The sequence below is a fragment of the Periophthalmus magnuspinnatus genome, chromosome 6, assembly GCF_009829125.3.
Source record: "Periophthalmus magnuspinnatus isolate fPerMag1 chromosome 6, fPerMag1.2.pri, whole genome shotgun sequence".
NCBI classification, from domain to species: Eukaryota; Metazoa; Chordata; class Actinopteri; order Gobiiformes; family Gobiidae; genus Periophthalmus; species Periophthalmus magnuspinnatus.
Genome location: NC_047131.1, coordinates 19895645 through 19917083, shown reverse-complemented (window position 1 = coordinate 19917083; position 21439 = coordinate 19895645). Strand labels below are relative to the sequence as shown.

Below are 21439 nucleotides of genomic sequence, written 5' to 3'. Positions count from 1 at the left end.
GCATGATAATCTGAATATGAATCTCATCAAATGAAATTTGGTTCTGTTTAGTATTTGCATATAAAATAGAATCAGTGGAATGTTCATTCACCTGGATAACCATATAATAATGTATAAGTAAAACAAGGTAAACATAAGGTACTGAGAGATAAACTGGAGCTAGAAAGAATAAAGCAGCAGTCTGAGCTCAGTCTGGAGCAGGTGCATTAACCAGCAAACGTCTGACACTAACCACTCTAACCACTCTTAATAAAGTGAACACTGATCATTTACAGAAGCCAAGTGTGGAAACAGAGCTTTCCACTTGATTTCCCAGTGGCCTACAAACCTCCATGTGAACACCAATGTCACTGTAACCAGATGGACTGAGCCCTTTTTGTAATGATATTCAGCAAATGTTCTTATTTCTGGCTGTAATCAGAAGAAATGTTACATTGTACAGTATAACGTTCTTGTTCCCTGATGCTTCCCAAAATTCCTTGATGCTTCCCAAAATTAACCTAGTTTCAACTTGGTCCCTCAATAATACATTGTAGAAATTTGTGTAAAATGCTGGGACACTGTAAGATTTAACATACATTTTAACACCTGATTTTTCTTTTTTCATTGTGAATAGTTTTATAGGATTAGAAAAATATTTGATTTGGTCTTTTATTTATATTTCAAGAAGAGTCTAAACATTTTCAAAATGATCAATATAAATCTTATAACTTATTCCAGCAGTGTTATTCCTCTATAAAAATGGTGGCCCCTCCCCCTGGTTTTGTCACAAATAAACTTTGCTTCTCTATAGCGGCCCTACGAGCGTCACACCTATAATATCCCTCTCGAACAGCTTTTAAGAAATCATCCACTTTCTCCACGGGGACCATAGACACTGCACAGCCTCCCCATCCTGCTCCAGTCAGCCGAGACCCCACAGCTCCAGATTTCCTTTAAGTAAAGAAAAATATTATTTTACGTAATTCATATGTTGACTGGTTGAAAACATCCAAATTGAGGATCTACAATTTTAAAGTCCCACAAAATACAGTTTTTAGCTTAGAATTTGAGGTTTAACTGTCAACAGATGTCTTGCCATGGTGCATCAAGTATAACTGGTGGTAGGAGGAGGGCAATCTATTGTTCACAAGATAATTTTGAAGATCATTGGATCATCAGTGTAACATGTGTGGAATACTATTATCAACACATCACTTACAGGCAGAGTTGGACAAGTTGGTCTAGTTCAGGGCAGCTGCACTCGTACAAATCTCTGCAGCTGGAGTGGCTTTGGTTCATCAGGTTGCCAAGGAGGGTCAAGGCGTCAGCGGGCTCAGATTCACACACACATTTGAACTGCAGCACCCGCGACGCCTCACTGTACACATGCTTTGCCCGCTGGTACAGCTTGAAGTGGGTCACTCGGGAAATATTTTGGAGAAATTTTTTTTATTCCATACTGTATAAAGTGGTTAAATCTTAAGTAATCCATTAACAAAACATACTTAAATTTAGCATATTTAAATATATGCATATATATTATATAAAGAGGCTATAGTGATAGTACAGTATATTGTATATAGTCTATAATGGTAGTATAAGTATAGTGGTAATTCATCTTCATATTCATTAAAAAAAAAATCTATTTTCTATTATTGTATACACAGAATGCATATTGGGCTACCATGTTGTGTGTTGGCACTCAGCAGCTCAGTACAGAGCTGCTCAGAGGTGATGCCCAGAGTCTTGCAGACCTCTTCTCTGGTGAATGGCTCAGGATGAAGCACCTCCTCCACCAGAGCCTCCATCTCATCCAGAGACGCATTCAGCTCCCTTTGAACCTCAGCCAGCTTCAGTAACATGGTGCAGTCCAGGCCCCGAGCCTTCGCCAGCATCTAACAACACACAGCATACATGAAGGGAGCAAATTATGATGTGACATATTTGTTTGCATGTGTGTATTTACTAATTCATCATTATGAGAAATCTTTTACAACCATCACAAATGCAGTTAATTCAATATCAATTTATAGCATATAATATAGACTATACATACACATCCTCCAAACTTGTAAGGAAAGATTTCTCACCAAATATGCTTTAAGACAACAATGAGAACAATTGTACTTGGAAAATGCAGGTCAAGGGATACCTTTGCTGCGATGCGGCATTCGACCACACGAATGTTGAAGTGAGAGGAAGCAGCTTTGTTCATCTCCACACAGCAGTTTGATATAACAAACACAGCCCCAGAAGGGAGCTTCACATCAGTGGCACGAAGAGGCTGGAACTCAATCAGCTTTGCCTTTTGAGAGACAGGATGTGCAAATAATTACAATTAAACTTTGTATTTCCTGCTATCTCCCCCTAATACAATCTCTACATATAATAATTAATAATAATTACTAGATAATATTTGATATAGAATGAGTGGTATTATACAGGTAACTAAGGCAATCTTAGGTTGTTCTCTTAACATACATCTATCCTAGAGTGACTCTCCACTGTCATGATCATAAATACACAACAATACAATGAGCTCAGTGAACAAATTGCCTCCGAATATAGCATACAAAATTGCCACTGCTTGGTACCTTTCCACTTTCTGCTAAAAATGAAATAGATTGGTCCATGCCTCCTCCCTCAGTGCCAATGTAGCGTTCACACTTGGCGCAAATCTCAGCAAGAGCCACCTGGAATGCATAAAATAAAATAGACTCAGGTTATAGATTCCCATCAATCCATCCCATTGTGTATTTAAATGTACTATGCATTAAAGTTATTTTTTCATGGTAATTATACCTTAGAGAGAGACTTTTGATTTGCCTCCATGGTTACAAGCCCTGCACAACAAACCAGTGCACTGGAGCTGGAGAGGCCAGAGCTCGGAGGAACTGTCCCGTCAACAACACATGATATTCCTGCCAGATTTATAATGGCAAAGTTTTCCTAAAACACAAGAGGATATATTGATTTTTGAGTAACACTTGAGATGCTAATATGTTGATATTTAATCAAATAGGTCTTACCTGGATCCCTTTAACTCCACAAAGAAAATAATAATACCATTTTGGATTGTCACGGTCAATGGCAATGTCCTCAGTACAGGAAACGCTATAATCCCTACAATATCAAAAATATGTATTTGAAAACAAAAACTTTAAGTTACATAAAATATAATGGCATTTAAATTCTTTCTGTGAAAGCTTACATGTAGAGAGGATTTGTATTGGCCAGCTGGATTGTCCCCGATTTATTCACGGTTACAGCTGCAAGGATACTCTGTTCAATTGCCATGGGAAGAACTGAATAGCCACAGTAATCAATATGCTCTCCTGTAAAGAAATATGATTTCAAGAGTATGCATACATTTTCTGATACAGATAATAATTTGCCTATTAAAGCTAAATCACATTGCATACCAATTAGGTTAACTCTTCCAGGAGCACATGCATAAAACTGAGGAGGTTCTCCATATCTTTTTTCGAAGGCATTTTTTAAAGCTTGCAACCTGTGTGACAGTACCACATTAAATTACATTCAGTGACATGCACTTTAAAAAAAATAATAATAATAATTTCTCACCTGCCATTCGCAGAAGTCAGCGTCGCTATCTTGGGTGGGTTGGAAGCCATTTAATTCATCCAAAGTAACTATAATTTTACACGTCTAGCTGAGAGGAAGAATATTTTTAAGATATATCCTGGAATGATCACATGACTATCACAAGAAGATTACCGGTGTCAAATTGCTGACTCAAGATCAGCTCCGGTATTTAGGCCGTCAAAGAAGAGGAGCAAAGTTGATATTTTCGATCTGATTCTGAAACAGCTGCAAAGTCTACAATACGGAAGTGACAAAAAAACAGGGGGCGTATCAACATCACGTCACTTAATTTGGACCTAAAATATATCAGGTAAAATGTTTAGGTAAAGTTGTCAATATTCCTACATATGATATGCCATAAAATAATTTTGGCTATAGATACTTGTGAACAAAAACGGTTGCAGACTTAGTCACTGACTACATTTCCCAGAATACCCCATACCTCCGTTTCCATAGAAACGTGAATTGTTTCATACTTCCTGGTTGTGAGCGTTATTATTGAAATTTTGTTGAAAGAAACAACTTTAAACTATTTAAAAACAGTTCATTATACTGAGACTTCGAGGCAAATAAGACAACAGAGATTGTGTGTTATAACATAGAAAAATATCTATGTTGTTTTCACAGAGGAGTCTTTTTTTGCGTTCATCATTTGTATGGTGCTTGGCGCTGCTGCTGCGCGGGACTTTTCAAAGTGGGCGAGTCTCTTAAAGTGCACGCCTGACCGATGCTAACCCCGGTGTTAGCTTTAAAACATTGGTAACCGTACTGTTTAAATATATTCACAGTTTAGATTATTTGACCAGACAAAAAACATTCGCATTTTAATACCACAGTCAAGGAGGGCTTTTTTTTTGGCTTTTGGACCCATTGTTATGGTGGTATACTAGCATAGTAAGGCTTAGCTAGGTTAGCCTGTTTGTGTATGGTTTGTAATTGAAAGGAAAAAGATAGAAGAACCATGGAATTGTTATGATCGGTAGAGGAAAACATCTGTTATTTTTCTTCAACGATAAACCATACGGTAAGTAATATTAAACCATAATACTACTTTTATCCAATCGAAATTTAATTAACAATTCATTCTCATGTAGTAATGTGTTTACGTGTCTTCTAATATTCTTTCATTATCCTTCGAAACTGCAGCCCCTGCATCATGTCCATCGATTTCGACACTGCTGCTCTCCAAACACAACATGATGAGGAGGAGTACGACCAGGAGGACTATGCTAGAGAGCAAGAGGTACCTTTTATGTCGTGTTTTATATGCCCCACGTTTCCCATTTATAGGGGAGAATATTTTATCCCCCACTGATAAAACACAAGCTGAGCAAAAAATGTCATTTCTGTGATATTATCGTAAACATAAAGAAGTAACTATATTTAATCTTTAAGCTTTTTGATTCGAAAAGCCAATAAGTAACATTTATACTATTTATACTTTAAGGAACCATTTTGGTTTTGATTTTAAGTTCCATACATTACACCGTTATAACATCTGTGTCCCCAGATACAAGGAAGACATGTTAAAATCAAATATAGTTTACTGATAACAATTGTAATGCTGATTTATTCTTAATTACAAAAACATTGAACATAATGTACAACAGAATATGTTGTTATCATTTATTGTTTTGCTTCTCAAGATGACTATCCAATCAGAAAGAGAAATGAGCCTCATATTAATGTTTCATTTATGTTGCCAGTTTCAATGCTGAAATCCATCTTGTTTAAACCTAAAAGGGCTATTATCTGAATTCTCACTGCCTAAACCTGCAGTCAATCATTAGTCAGAGCTAGTGCACTGTCTACAACAGTGGTTCTTAACCTTGTTGGAGGTACTGAACCCCACCAGTTTCATATGCACATTCACCGAACCCTTGTTTATTGAAAATATATATATATATATATATATATATATATATATATATATATATATATATATATATATATATATATATATATATATATATATATATATATTTTTTTTTTTTTTTTTTTTTTTTCAAATTCAAGCCATATGTATGTTTTACTGGTGCACAAAATGAATCGTGCATTAACATCACTGTGTTCAAAGAATAAAACCAATACAATGCGTGAACTCACAACAAATTACATGCATACCTTTTTACAAAGATATGACCTTGTTTAATACTACCACACTGAAATTATTTTAATTTTTAACCTTATGTATTTCAATAATTGTTTCAATTATTGTATTTATGCTATTTATTATTTGTAACATTTTAACACACACCCATCACCTAATTTCCATCACACTAGAATAATCATGAATATTTACTGCAAATCAGTGTGACTTCTGCTGTTGCCTTTGAGAGACCAGTTCAGAAATGCATGGCTTCACCTTGGCAAGTGCCACTCTCATGTCATTTTCACAGCAAAGTCTGTTCCTTTTCTTCATTTTTATGCCGTTCAAACGGCTCATTTAAGTTGGGCAGGTACTTCGACAGACACATCAAAGGGTGCATTTGTTGAATTGGGCAACATCTGAAGATGCTCGCAGTACGCTAATCGTATGAGTCTGGTGTGTGTCTTGACCTCCGCCGAACCCCTGAGACTGACTCACTGAACCCCTAGGGTTCGATCGAACCCAGGTTAAGAACCACTGGTCTACAACCTCTGCAGCTCCATGAGTGAATTATGGAGGTTCTGAGATTTCACATGAAGCTTTTATTTTTCTTAAACTGCAAGTGCAAGCCACATACAGTTCCTTTAAATAAAGTGGATTGCTTGTGCTACCATAGTCTCAGTATAAACCTGTGGGAAACAGTGAAACATACTGAAATCTTGCATTTCTCTAATAGGCTGCATGTTATTGCTGAGTTTCCTACACAAATATGCCATAAATCGAAATAAATAATTTTGTAAGAGTAGTTTTATTTACAATGTCTTCTTACGCATTGATTTGGGATGAATACCGACTGTGGTATTGGGGGAACACCTGGGTGCACTGTTGACACACTGCCGTGTTACTCACTTTATTGCTCTCTGTATGGACCTGTGCTATTATTGGCTCAAGAAAGTAAGTCCTCCTTCCAGGTGAGTCATAATGGTGAAACAGGCTTTACCTCCATTCAGGTAATTTGGGTTATTTTTCTAGGGCTAGCTGCAAACATGAAGGCAGAACCTTTGAAAGAACATTTGTTTTTGTTTAGTTTTTGTTTTCATCAGAAGTTGGTCAATTGGAAAATATTCACCACCAGTAGTTGGAATGTTTCTGCTCCAGTTAACCTTGCTATATGTTTCATCAAAACAAAGGAGGGCTTTTTGAGCAAATCACAGCAATACCACGGGGAGCTGATGACATGCCGGGAACATTTGGGATTTTTCACACAAGGGCTTCTTCAGCAACAGTTAGGATATGCATAGCGGCTTAATCAGAAGTATTTGTTGTTAGAGGGTCAGTATGGGTCCTTCCAGTGTGGACACAGTGGAAGATTTAAGGGACATTCAGGAGTCGTTATGGGAAGTAAGTCCAGCTGTTTACATTTCTCTAATGGGTGAGAAGAATGTCTTTTCTTTCTGTCACTGACATTGAAAGGGATCTGCGTGTGTTAATTTAGGGTTGTCAAAATGTCTTATGACTGACAAAATTAAATCAGATATTTATACATTTTATAGATGAGTAACCCTGAAACTTTAGTGAGAATGGTATTGGTATACTCTGATTTATGCTTTATGGTTGCACAGATGGTCTTCATTTCAATCATTTCATTTAATACATTGTTAGCGTAACATGTTACTTATTGTACCTGTAATCTTCAAACTTTAACTGTACAAGAAGCACCTATATTAGACCTCCATTGTCTCCTGTTAGTCGGGAACACTGGAATACTAAACATATATATAAAATATTTCACATTCTGTTAATTTGAGCATTTTCAGCACAGTAAATATCCCCTTACCTGTCATCTCCCTCCAGTGATTATGGTTCTATTTTCATTATTTATTACTCTGTTGCTGGGAAACCTCAGTGACTCATTTCCATGTTTTTCTACAGCTGCACAAACTGCTCACAGACCTGCCAGATGACATGCTTGAAGATAGCAGAGACTCCTCCTCTCCAGAGCTGGAGTACTCTACCTGTAGCAACAAAAATACTGGCAATAGGTAAAATAAAGGTGGTTAAAATTAAAGCATAGTGAATGATTACAAATGTACACTACTTTTTCCCCTCAGTCCACAGGCCAATGGAGCTCAGCAGTGGTCAAATCAGGACAGGGCAACTTCTCATGAACAGGTAATGTGTGTGTAGTGTCAACATATTAACCATATTAACTAAAATATGAAAAGGTTAATTGTTAATATATTTTTGAAGAACTATGAACCCAACTACAACCACTTCCCATTTGGAGACCATCTGGTTAATGGACACATGAATGGACATCAAGGTCAAAGTCAACCTCATGTTTGGAACCAGCCACAGGGTCCCCAGTTCAACCAAGGCGATTACTCGTACAACAGTATAGGCACAGAGAACAATGATTTCTCTACTGATAACTATGGGACCAACGCGTATTCTCAGGCGTCTAAAATCCCTGTTGAATATAATGGAGATGAAGCATATGGAGACAGGCGAGTTCATGGGGAAACCAGAAATCATTTTCAAGTGAGGATCCTTTTTCTTTTTTTTCCTTTTTTTTAAAATGTACACTACCAGTCAAAAGTTTGAATAGACCTTTTCATTTATGGTTCTTTATTTCCATGATTATTTACCTTGTATATTCTCACTGAAGGCATCACAATTATGAATGCATACATATGGAATGTAGTAAACAAAACATTTTTATATATATCTTTTTTTTTGACTGGTAGTGTATATCTGATATTAGTTATTTGTTCAGGGCTATGGCTGTCTCATCTGTCATTTAGTAACATGTTGCCTATAGTAACTGAGTGTATTCAGGTCAAATAAAACATAGCTTTGTAAAACTCAAAAAACCTGTGTATACATTTATCATTAACAGAATTAAATTTTGTTGTTATAGGTGTTTAACTCTAAACTACATCAAGTTCAAGAAATTGATCAACTGCAAAGAGAGTTTCTTGATTCAACAGCAAGTAATACTTAACTTGTTGTGATGGTCAGAATTTTAAAAGAATGTACATTAAATGTTATGTCTTATTTTAGAAACTGCTGATCAGGAACAGCTTGCCCAGCTGCGTGTCCTACACAAAGCTCAGCAGAGGCAGATTGAAGACTTGGAGCAAAAGCTTGAGGATTCACGACGCAACATGAGATATCTGGAGCATCAGTTTGCAATTGTGAAAGGTAAATAGGGTTACAACATGACTTTAAAAGAGACCCACAATTATTTAAATATCAATTTTATCAACAGATGAAAAGGATGGACTAGCTGTAAGTCTCAAAGAATCAAGTCGAATGATTGAAGAGTATAAAGATCGGGAAATGAAGATGCAAAAGAGTGTAAAGGCATTGGAACATCAAGTGCAACTTCTAACTGAGAAAGACCAAGAGGTACTGTCCATGCTCCTTGTGTTGACAGTTTTATCAGTCTTCAGTCATATGATGCTAGTGTTATGATTGCAAAAAAAAATTAAAAATGAAGGTTTGGCCCAGAATGCAAGTTTTAAACATTTGAGAGGAGACTGAAATTGCTTATACTTCTATAATGCATGCATTTCATATAATTATAGTAAGAACATGTGTAGTGCTTCAAACTACAAGGTTAGGAGATTTTTATGCCCCAATGGAGACAATTGTGATTCAGTTCTCTGCAGAGGACATATTACTTGATTGCCGCAGCTTTTGCCATTTTCAAAGTACAACCAATTAAAGAGCAATTTAAATTCAGTTTAAATTATTCTTGCAGCCCTGCTGATACTAGCCTATTTATTTGAACAGAACATGAAGAAGCAAAGAGTGGCGGATGCTGCAGTGGACACCATGAAACAGCAGATGTTGGACCTGTGCCGCTCGGACACTTTATCCAGAGCTCGAGAACAACATGACCGAGACATCACAGTCCTGAGGGAGCAGCACGACGCAGTGCTTTTGGCCTCTCGGCAGAAGATAGACTCTATATCACAGGCACTTGACCAGCAGGTGTGGAGTAAAACTACACAATATTAAAACTTTATCCTCTGACTTCTAAATGTATGAAGTTTTAGTGTATTGTAGATTTTTATTTATTTATTTTTTCCAAAATCTGTTAGTACATTGAACACTTTTAGGGTGCATTCACATTTGCAATCAGATCTCATAAAAAGAGGGAATAGACTGACCCTGGAACTAAACCATAAGATTAAGGTATGCTTGATTTTTATAATTTTTTTTCCTCTATATGGAAATTTATCCTCTGCATTTGACCCATCCTTCAGTGCCTGGGGCAACCTCTCAGGTCCCTGGGTGCAGCCTTCTACTGCTATTTCCAGATCTTGTGCTAGATTAAACCAGGACTAAGCCAGAACTAGTGCAGGGCCAAATCAATCTACATCAGGACTTAACTGAGCTTAAACCAACAATGTGAATGTACCCTTGTTACGCTTTTTTCATTTTTACATGAAAAAATAGTTTTTAGCAAGTCAGTGATGATTACAATAAAATGGTAACTTAGCAGTCGTCGTATTAAAGTTGGACTATTATTTTGTGTCATTCTTACACTTTGCAAGTCACTGTGCAGACTGTATCCATAGTTGCAGTCAAAGAGTCTAGCTAGCTATAGCAGAAAACTGAGGCCCTCAAAAAGCTGGCAAAAAATTGTAAAAGATATTTATTCTCACATACCTGTAACCTAAATGATGCTTATGTACATGGAAGAGCACTGAAGTTTTCACTGGTGTGAATTCAGTTTTAATATGCTTCTGAAATTGTAGGTTGAGCTTACTCAGAGGTTACGGGAGCAGGTGAAGCAGCTGGAGCATCAGAGAGAAGAGGACCAACTGGAGAGAGCCAGAGTCATCAATGCACTCACACAGCGCCTGGAGGAGAGCCAGCAGCAGTGTGCCAAACTGCTACACACAAGTCAGTACAACTGGCAGAAAACATGGCATTTCATAAGTGGATTTTGTGTAGTGTTTAAGTTCTATGTATATTGTGCCCATTTGTTCCGTCAGGTTCAGTACAAGAAATTACTCAACTGCAAATCAAACTCCAGCAAGCCCAGTCTGCAAAGTCACTGAGTGAAAACATGAATAAAGGCTTACAGGTTTTGAGTTTATAACTATTTTTAACCAGCACTATTCAGGCTAAAGTAAAAAAAAAAATGGGAGTGTCAAATAGCCATTAAACCCACTTTTTTTTTTCTTTTCAAGGAGGATCTGGCAGAACTGAAGGAGCAGATCACTTTATATGAATCTGCAGTAAAACATGGAGTTATTTCCTTGGACCTAAGCAATAACCTGGAAAACCATCTTTCAGAGTCCTGTGTTGATTTGGGTTTGAAGAAGACTAACCTGAAAAATGGCATGTTACACAGGTTAATAAAAACATGGTAATATGTTTATAGAAACATGTTAGAATATATGTTGAATCTTACCATCAAAGCAAAGTTACACTTATAATACATTTTTTTATTAATTGATTGATTGAGCTTACTTACAACAATATACACTGCCTGGCCAAAAACAAAGTCACCATCTGGGTTTAACTAAGCAAATAGGTATGGGGTTGCTGCAGTTGGTCAGGTCTAGGTTCAGCAACAGTATGTACTCAAAGAATGAGGTCAGCTGACACCTGAATATACTGAATGACCAGGTTATTTCATCAGTGGATTTTTTTTCTTCCCTGATGGCACAGGCATATTCCAAGATGACAATGCAAGGATTCATTGGGCTCAAATTGTGAAAGAGTGGTTCAGGGAGCATGAGACATAATTTTCACACATGGATTGGCCACCTAAGAGTCCAGACCTTAACCTCATTGAGAATCTTTGGGATGTGCTGGAGAAGGCTTTGCGCAGTGGTCAAACTCTACCATCATCAATGCAAGATTTTGGTGAAAAATTAATGCAACACTAGATGGAAATAAATCTTGTGACATTGCAGATGCTTATCAGAACAATGCCACAGCGAATGCATGCCGTAATCAAAGCTAAAGGGAGTCAAACAAAAAAATTGTGATTTGTGTGTGATCTTTTATATTGGTGGCGACTTTTTTTAGGCCCGACAGTGTAGTTCACTTAAGTGCTATGATATGCCTAACTTTCTACATGTTTGTAGTCCCTTAGCCAATCTGTCCGTCACGAAGCTGCCTAAAGACGAAGCCTTACGCCTGCTGAGAGTGGAGATGCAGCGGTGTTTGGGGAAGCTGAAAGAAAATAGGCAGAAGATGGAGCAGCTGCAGGAGAACCTCCGGGTCAGTCAGGCCAGAGCCGATGAGCTACAGGTGGAGCTGGAGGAGGCTAAACTCAGCTCTACGGTGGGGACTCTATTCACAGTTATCATTTAATTTTCATTTATTTATTTAACATGGCAATGTACAGTCACATACACTGAATACTGTAATATTGCGCTTAACTTGAACTCCGTAATTTTGAACAGTACAGATATGTGTTGGGTAAACTACATGATATGAATGAGTCAATGAGAGCATGAATGGTTTCTCTGTGTCTGCATGTCTCCATGCCTGTCCAACAACTTCATGCTCCTAATCACTGTGTTATCTCTTTCCACAGATAAGAGAAAATGGTCAAGTAAAACTTATGGACATGCCTGGGGCATCTCAGAAAGAGTTCAAGCAACTAGAGGAAGACAAACGACACTTGCAGGAACAAGTGGAGGTCCGTGGGTGTTAATTTGAAATCATTGTTGCTGCTATTGAATTGCTTTCCTATACAATTTGTTGCTTAGCTAATTTTAAACTTTAAATTTCTTAATGAATAATCATGATTTGATTACAGATCCTGGAGAATAAGTGTAAGGAGCTGAAACAGAATGAGGAAAAATTGAAAGCTGCAAACTTGGAGCTGTGCACTAAGATGAGAGAGATGATCCAGGAGTTGGATCAAGAAAAGCAGGAGGCAGCTGAAAGGTACAGAGGCCTTTTGTATACAACCTACAGCCTTAATTACAAACAAAAATTGCTGTTTTACTCTAGTCATTGCACCAAGTTAAGTCGACTAGCATTTTAATGAAGTACTTTGTGACCTGTTTCTCGTAGATCAGAGAGGATTCACCAGCAGCACAGGGATGATGTGGTGAAGCACATCAGGGCTGAGCTCATTCAGGAGCACACAGCCCAGATGGAACAACTTAACCAACACCACCAGCAGCAGCTCCAGGAGTTACAGTAAGTTCAAAATTATTTATTCAATGTTTTTTACATATACAAGGATGCAACTGACACTTCACCTCTTAGAACTCAGCTGTCTGAAGCGCATGATAAAATGCTAGCTGTCCAAGAGTGCTACATTTCTGTCTGCAAAGAGAAGGATGCCCTGGAGGAAAGTATTCGTAACAAAGATAATGAAGAGGCTACATTAAAAGAGACCAAGGTAAATTAACAAATAGTTCTGACAGTAAAACACTGAGGCCGTTGAAATTGGCTGCTTTATAATACTGACTTTAGACCTATTAAAAATACAACATGCATGTTGTTTTAGCAAAAGATGCAAGAAGAGACTGATGCTGCTGTGAAGAAGCTGAGAGCTGAGATGGACGCTCAGCACCAGGCATCAGTCACTGAACTCAAAGCAGCATGGGCCAAAGACATGGAAAAGGAAATCCAACACAAAGTGGACACACATGTGGCTCAGATCAATGCAACCTGGAAGGAAGAGATGAAGAAGGTAATGGCATGTTAATGCAGATATCATTGACAGCACTTTGGTTTTATTATGTCTGCAGGACTTGATGCTTACACTGTCAAAATATTAATAATAACAATAATAATAATAATAATAAGTGGTTCATGGGTATATTGTGTACATACTGTTTCCAAGTATTACAAAGAAATTAATTGTCGCTGTTGTGATTACATTCAATTGTCACTTTTTCACCAGCTTATTATGCAGAAATGTGACAAATGTAAAATGATGTCAATACTTTGTGACTCTAATGAGGAAAATCTGTGCAGATGGAGCAGAGTTGGTCCCAAAAGCTTGAGGAGGCAAACCGAAAGAGACACCGAGAAATTGCAGAGGCAACCAGTCAGACGAGTGATTCTCTGGACAGAAATGTGACGATCAGTGCTGAGTTACAGTCCAGGCTCACGGCTCAGAAACTACAGCTGCAAATGGAAGCAGACAGAGCCAAAGTAAAGGCTGTGGAGGAAGCCAAGAGGCAAGTCCAGAAAGAGCTTCATGAGAAACATCTGGAGGATATGGCCAAGCAGGTGTGCATTCATTTACCTACACGTTTAATATATAGTTTTAGAGTTTAAAAATGGGGACTGTTGCCATGACCTATATGTACCCATATTATTGTTGCAAAGTTCACTTACTAAATACTTATTTTCATTTTTACCAATGTACTTTTTGTTGCTAAAGGTTGAAGCCGCAGTAACCAGGGCCTACAACCGCTGGATAGAAGATTTGACTTCACTACCAGAATACCAAGCCTCTCTTTTAAGTGAGAAAGAGAAATGGGAAGAATATCAGCAAAAAGTCACAGATCAAAAGGTAAGTACTTCCAATCAGAATCTTCTCCAACCAATACTAGACAGGTGATCATATTGATTACCAGTTCAGTTCAGATGACTTTATATGTACCCTTGAAGATTTGTTTTGCTGCAACATGATATATTAATGTTTTGGGTATGCTTCTGATTATTTAACTTCATTCTTTACTTCTGTATGTTAGATCTCCCAGGCCTTATGTGCAGCAGAGGAACAGTCGGCAAAGCGTCAGAGGCTCCAGCTGGAGGGGCAGTCTTCGTCTCAACTGGAGGAAGAGCTACAACAGACTGTATTGACCCTGCAGAGCCAACTGGACCAAACCAGGAGAGAGCAGGCAGCTTTGCTGAAAGCTGAACTGTCCGCCGCCCGAGCTGCCTGGAACCGAGACAAGCTACAAGAGATCAATAACGCTCAGGTGCACAGTGAACAGGCATATCAGAAGAAACTAGAACAAGCTTTACAACGGGTCAAAGAGGTAGAGCTTGAGAAAGACCTATCTCAGACTGAAGCCAGAATTCAGCAAGCAGTGCAAACCCGAGAACAGGAGTTGAAATGTCGCTTTGCAGAAAAGGAGAAGGCACAAATGAAGGAGATAAAAGATGAGATGCAAGCTGAAATTCAGGCTGCACTGGCCCAAGTCCAAACTCAACTCTTTATGGCGCAGAAGGGATCGGATGAAGTCAAGAAAACCAGTGGGGGCCAGTCGGAGGACACAATAACACATGTTGTTCAAAACTTCTGCAAAGATATAGTCAACAGAGCAGTGTCCCATGCAAAGAAAGAATGGAAGAAGGTAAGTTTCATTGGTGCGATATCCATTTGGAGTCATCTATTATCAGTCATCAGTGCTTAAATAAACAAAGCAAGCTAAACATTGCAAGAAAAGATTTGTGAGATCGAGATCTTTCTGAAATGGTCTGAACTGTTGTTTTTTTTATTAGTTTATTAGTAGGTCCCAAACCTAGATAAATGTTGCATTTAACACAAACTAACCCAAATAGAATGTGACTCGCTGACACTACTGGGCAGGTTACTTTTTTGCAATCCTAAATGACAAATCATTCTGCTCAGTGACTAAGACTAACTAAGACTGCAACTAAGAACTTTAATGACATTTCAAAATCTGCAATCTGCAGAACCCGAGAACAGGAGTTGAAATGTCGCTTTGCATGTTTTTTGTTGTTTTTTTTATCATTATAAAATGAATAATATGAATTTGCTATCTTTTGGTCCTTGAGATGAGTGAGGAAAAACTAAGCTTGGTATTAAAAGAAACCCAGGAACAGTACGAAAAAGAAATGAACAAAATACAAGGTATGTAAATACCTGATGTATTTTCCATTGCTCACTGTTGAAATGGTTTCCTGGATTGTAATATATGCATGGCCATTTTTATGTTCAGCCTGTGGGAGCCAGCAGGGTCAATGCAGAAAGGAGTGCACCGAAATTGTCAGTAAACTGCAGAAAAAGAACCATGAGCTCCAGAGACATTTGGAGAAGGCCTGTCGCCAGCTGCAGACTGCAGTGAGAGAGCACAAGGCAGCCATGAAGAATCTCAAAGGTGAGTAAGTTAACTGTGAGAAGCACCGCTTCACTGTTGTCATGGTAACTGATCTAAGTAGGGCTACAGGAAGACGCATCCAGGCACTTTCCAACACCCATCAGACTTTTGGATGCACATTCGAACATGCAAAGACAGTTGTTTGGAATGAACTCTTCTTAAAGAACTACAAAGTTGTATCAAACTTTCAGAGTTCCTCCTACAATTAAACAATTGAGAAGCTGAAGTAATTAAGAGGAATTTGCAATAACTGAAAGACTTTACAGTCAAAGGACAAATGCCACAAGCTTAAACACTTAATCTCAGTCAATGGGACTTTAATCACAGAAAGAAGTCTCGAAGTTAATCCAAATGACTGTAGCTGATCTAACCAAAAGCAAAGCTTTCACATTTTTCCAAATGTAAATATTTACATTTTTATAGTCAAGAGCCTTTTTGATTCAATTTGAAGTAGCTTTATTCTGTGACCCATGCTGCTGAGACCTTATGGATATCAACCAGAAAAGTGCCCTTCCCTGCTTTCTCAACACCGGAAGAGAGCCTTTGAGCACAGACCTCTAGACCAATGGCCTGGGTCTACCCCATGCAGCTTGACCTGCAGAATCACCTTCTGAAGATGTCAGCACCAACAGCATGGACTGAGGCATCAGGACCTATTCCAGCTATTCAGTTCAATTTATTTTTGCCAGGCCCAAAATCACAATAGAAGTTGCTTCTTGGGGCTTAACAAGATCATTAATGTAATGAACAGTCCAGAAGTCCATCAATGTTACTAAAGTCCAGAATTTTGAGAGCTGTGTGCTCTCTTTGGATGATATGGTGTTATAGCGTTTAAATTTAACTTAAAACTCAACAGGAAGCCAGTGAAGGGACTCCAGCGCTGGGGTGATGTGTTTTCTTCTTGTAGTTCCTGTTAAGAGCCTGGCTACTGCATTTTCAACCAGTTGAAAGCTTTTTGAAGAGATTTTAGAGAACCTGGCTAGTAGAGAACTACAGTAACCTAGCTTTGATGTAACAAAAGCATGGATTTTCAGTGTCACTTTTAGGTATGATTTTGGCGATGTTACGCAGGTGGAAAAAGGCTGTGTAACAGGCTTGGTTTATATCTGCTGTGAGTCAGAGCTCTTTGTCAAACTCAAAAGGGTCCTTACTGTAGAGCTGGTACTTTGCCCCACAGACATTGTTCAGCGTAATTATCTGATCAGATAGAGACTAGTCTCACAGGCCTTTGGGGCATAGAATAATAACCATCTACTTCTTAACCTGAAAAAACAGGTCAAGTGTGATCCGGGTTTTTATGTCCTTTACGCAGGCCCCAAGTTTGTCTACACGATCAACCTGATCTGGTTTAACTGATAAGTATAGCTGTGTGTCATCAGCAAAGCAGTGGAATTTGATGTCATGCTTTCTGATAACATTACATAATGGTGGCATATAAAGCGTGAATAGGATTGGACTGAGTACAGAACCCTGTGGCACACCGTAGGTTACCTTAGAATGCGGTGAGGAGCTCTAGTTTACATTAACTGGCACCTATCCAACAAATAATATTTAAACCAAACTGAGGGTTGCCCCTCTGACACCTATGTATATTCTAATCTCTGCAGTAGAATGCTTTAATCGATGGTTTCAAACACTGTACTGAGGTCCAACAGAACCAGAATTGATGCCAGTTTCAATAATAACTATAATAATATAGTGCCCTCTGCATCCATTGTTGTCAGATTAATATATTTATAAATGTATAACTAGCTGTGAAGACTAATTATAATTCTAATTTAAGCAGTTTCTTTGATGGTGTTGTGTTTTATAGAGGAACACGAAGGGTCCCTTCAGAAGATCAAAGAGGAGCACTTGCAACAACTTGAAAGGACAACAAAAAAATCTGGGTTTGTCTTTACCTCTTGTTTGAACAAGCATTTGTGCCTTTTATGTCATACAATTGCCAAAAGACATCCATATGATACAATATTTAAACTTGTTTCTAATATACATAAACTTAGTGGTATACTTTTATAAATATTCAATTTTGTAGAACGTTTTAAAACTTATTTAGAGATTGGTTTTGAGCAGAAAAAAAGATGTCCATACACTGTATTTTTCTAGGTTCTCTAAAGGTTAAATAAATAATCTCTGTGGAATTTAGTCTATTAAAACCAACTTATCAAGTTGTTCTTGTACTTTGGAAGATGAACTGTTGTTTTTTCTCTCACCAGGAGTGCTGACCAACAACATTTTCAGCAAGGCCTGGAACAGATGAAACAGCAATACCTAAATACTGTAGAGAAAATCAGAGGTTTGTATTTTGCACGTACAAAGTGGACAATAAGTACAATTAGTGGTATACTGAACATATTTTGAAATTGTGCTCGTACTGACTGGTACATCTTTTCATTTATTCTTTATGAAATATAACCATAAAAATCTGACAGTTAACCCTAAAATCTTTTTTTTTTTTTTTTTCAGGGGACATGATGCGGTACCTGCAGGAGAGCCGGGAGCGAGCTGCAGAGATGATTCGGGTAGAGGTGCAGAGAGAGAGACAGGACACAGCCCGGAAAATGAGGCACTACTATCTCACCTGTTTACATGAGCTACTGGAGGATGGGGGCAAGACCACTGGGTAAGATATGGTGCAGGATGCACAGTGATTTCTGCTTTATTTATAATACCTTTTTATTTTATTGTTTGTAGAGCTGAGAAGAAAATAATGAATGCAGCAAGCAAACTGGCGGCAATGGCTAAAGTGCTTGAAACGCCCGTCAAGAATAAATCTGGAAAAAATTACACTTTACCTAGTAAGTAATAAACCACTAATGCTAGAGTATCCAATTACATAATGACAAGAATCAAATTCAATATGATGGCCTTACTCGACAAATCTTTTTGCTGGCCTATATTTTTACATATTGGTGCATTTTTTGTTTCCTGTTCCTGTTTTTTTAGCTTTTATGTGTTTCATGCTTTTTATTCATCAAATGCACACATGGAGTAGCATTTCATTTAATTTAAGCATGTTTGGATAAACCTTAAGTTTGACTTCCCCTCCAAAGCTAAAAACACTTGGATGCAACTTGTAATGTCATTAGGTAGTAATCCAGATCCTGTTTTAAATGTCCATACACACTTTTTGCAATTTCAACACTCAAATTGCCTTCACTAATATGTAGGGATGTAATGCTATCCACATCTCATGGTATGATATTTATTGCGATATTGTGGGAATGCTCAGGGTAATCTAGAAGGACTCACAATATTGAGCTTATGCTTACAATAATAAGCATAACTATACCTATGTGCACTACTGAATACCATGTAAATCTACTGAAGTCACTTTACTGAGATTTATTCTGTTTATATGCTGCACAATTATGTACTGTTACTGTACATAATAAGAAACAGTCTGTTTATAGTGTCTATTTTTAGTTTATTTTTAAGTTATTTTTAAATTATTTTAAGCTATTATCTAAAATCTTGTTATATTATCTTATATTATCTTATCTTATCTTATAACTGCTATATTAGTCTGTATTAGTCATTTGTCTTCACTTTTCAGTGATACCTTTTCTAGTACAAAATACAAATTTATGTTTATTAATGTTTAATTACATTGCAGTTGTATAGTTTTAACACCTTCTTGTTCTGTAAAGCACATTGAATAAGGCCCTACTTTGTATTGTGCAGCATACCTTGTACTGTTGCAGGGGCAGCGCTGTTGCTTTGTAATCTTGCCTGCACTAGACTTTATTTTTTATGAATTTGTGCAACTTTTCTCATTTAGCGGTTGTGGTCATGGCGAAATCAAAATGCATCTGGGGCTTAAAAGCAGCTGTTATTCTCAGTTCTTCGCAAACGCCGCAATCCGCGTGTCTGTGTTGTTGTGAACGCGGCTGTAGAAGCGTGCGGCGTGCGATCCTATTGGCTCAAACTGCGGGTGACACGACGCGAGTGATCATGGTATATATAGTCTGTATGTAGTTTCTCCGTTGTCACGAACTAAAAACTATTATTTGGCCACATATACTTGCTGTTCAAAACCGGAAAGAGACCGCAACGATATCGAGGCAATTTTGCTATTGCCAGTACCATTACATCCCTACTAATATGCATCTCAACTGAATCTAAAAGCTGTTATTTGGCTTTTCTTACTGGTGTATTTATTCAAATCATATTGCATATTCTCCATAGTCATATATTATTTATATATTATAGAATTCAAATAAAGGGATACCCATGCTAATATGTATGCAGAATGCTACATATAAATGTGCTTTAATTCATCATTGTATGTTTGTGTGTTTAGGTGGCAGGACAGCTGTGTCTGACAGTTTTGAACCACCTGTTACAATGATGGAGTTTGATAAGCGTCCACTGCTTGAGCACTCTGACAAGAGACAGGATATGAGGGTCCAGCCACAAAAAACAACTGATTTGAACCTTAAAGCATCAACTACAGGAAGGACTAAATCTGTCAGCCATCAAGACCAGTCTGTACCAACCCAGAAAACCTCACCTTCTCAAAGCACTGACGCTTCTGTTCGGAGCAAAACCAGGGACTTTTTGTTGCAAGGGCACATGGCAGAAAGCAGCTTAGATCCAAAACCAAAAATGTTTCTTCAAGAGCTTCCTGTTAGGGAGGAGAAACGACTGACTGATTGGAGCTTAAGTAGCAATGACTCAGACACAGGTCTCCCAATCCCTCATTTGTCTTACACAGGGAGGAAAGTCAAACCCGTCAAGCCCTTTTCAGTATCTCTAACTTCGAACTGTGATTTTGGGGAGTTTGGTGGACTGACGCCAGATGCCTCGGACCTAGCCATTTATAATGAAATGGTGAAAAAGACACCCGATATGCAAAATGCAGATTTTTACAATGCTAAATTGAGTGCGCACAGACAACCTACGCCTGGATCTGAATCTGCAAATCCAGGCATTTGCCCAAAACAGTTCTTTTCAGAGTTAAGACAAAGGCAGCAGGACAGCGGTTTTGGGAGTCCGTTTTACCAACAGAAATGAAAAGCTAGAATTGGTAAACTATGGTGCCTTATATAGTGTTGCAAGTGAACATTTCATAAAATTGTTGTCTTGTTTTTTATCCTGTTGAAGGGATAGCATAAAATCTGGTCATTGCATAGATCCCCTGAAGAAGTGCCTAAATTACAGCAACTAGCCCAGCTGAGTTTACATTTCAATTATTTTTTTTGGTTTGTCTTTGTTAGCAGTGGCAGATTTGTGAAGACATTTTAGCCAATTCATCTCTTAAAGGCTACTACCTATTTAATTTAGGAATACATTATACACGTTTGTCCATTTGGATTACTGTACAGTTTGGTTAGCCAAGTCCAATTAATGTGTTTTGACAACCTTTATCATCCTTGTAAATGTTTTGTGTAACCCAGCTTTAACACACATGTCTAGTTTCCAGTGTGAAGAAATGTATTTGAGTACAACTGGTATGTGTCTGCATATTTATTGCCTTCAACTACACACTCCAGTAGTTGGGCTTCCTTGTGGCAGTGAAGGCCACATATCTTGTAGTGATTTGAGTGGCTATTGTTGTGTAATTGTTTTGGGTGTCTCACTGTATTTAGTATTAAATTAATATAATGTTCCATTTTATATGCTTTTACTTGAAGATTTTAAATAAATATTTTTTATATTGCTTATTGATTATATGTGGTTACTTACGCAG

General features: G+C 37.8%; 3 protein-coding genes across 3 annotated transcripts in view; 1 reads left to right on the top strand and 2 right to left on the bottom strand.

Annotated features, from left to right (window-relative positions):
* The window catches only part of LOC117371856 (protein mono-ADP-ribosyltransferase PARP6-like), a 218056-nt gene extending 205111 nt beyond the window's left edge, over positions 1-12945 (bottom strand). The window contains exon 1 of the mRNA XM_055222300.1: positions 12932-12945. The gene's annotated coding sequence lies outside the window, so the exon portion shown is untranslated. The remainder of the gene's footprint in view (positions 1-12931) is intronic.
* Positions 671-3812, bottom strand: galk2 (galactokinase 2). Its single transcript, XM_033967630.2, has 10 exons — positions 3568-3812; positions 3405-3493; positions 3194-3317; positions 3012-3105; positions 2785-2931; positions 2577-2675; positions 2135-2287; positions 1667-1877; positions 1202-1403; positions 671-933 (listed from the first exon to the last, which is right to left on the bottom strand). Exons 1-10 carry the CDS (start codon positions 3615-3617, stop codon positions 726-728), a joined length of 1377 nt encoding a protein of 458 aa, XP_033823521.1. The 5' UTR covers positions 3618-3812; the 3' UTR covers positions 671-725.
* On the top strand, positions 4268-21321 carry cep152 (centrosomal protein 152). The gene is made up of 28 exons (XM_033967531.2): positions 4268-4612; positions 4735-4831; positions 7610-7719; positions 7789-7849; positions 7928-8218; positions 8598-8670; positions 8741-8881; positions 8949-9088; positions 9476-9676; positions 10447-10594; positions 10687-10778; positions 10885-11048; positions 11791-11989; positions 12246-12350; positions 12471-12601; positions 12731-12859; positions 12929-13064; positions 13173-13358; positions 13646-13903; positions 14058-14189; positions 14371-14979; positions 15425-15500; positions 15589-15747; positions 17561-17636; positions 17964-18043; positions 18214-18370; positions 18442-18545; positions 20051-21321. The coding sequence occupies exons 2-28, from the start codon at positions 4745-4747 to the stop codon at positions 20761-20763; spliced, it is 4758 nt and encodes a 1585-aa protein (XP_033823422.1). The 5' UTR covers positions 4268-4612; positions 4735-4744; the 3' UTR covers positions 20764-21321.
* The last annotated feature ends 118 nt before the right edge of the window (positions 21322-21439 follow it).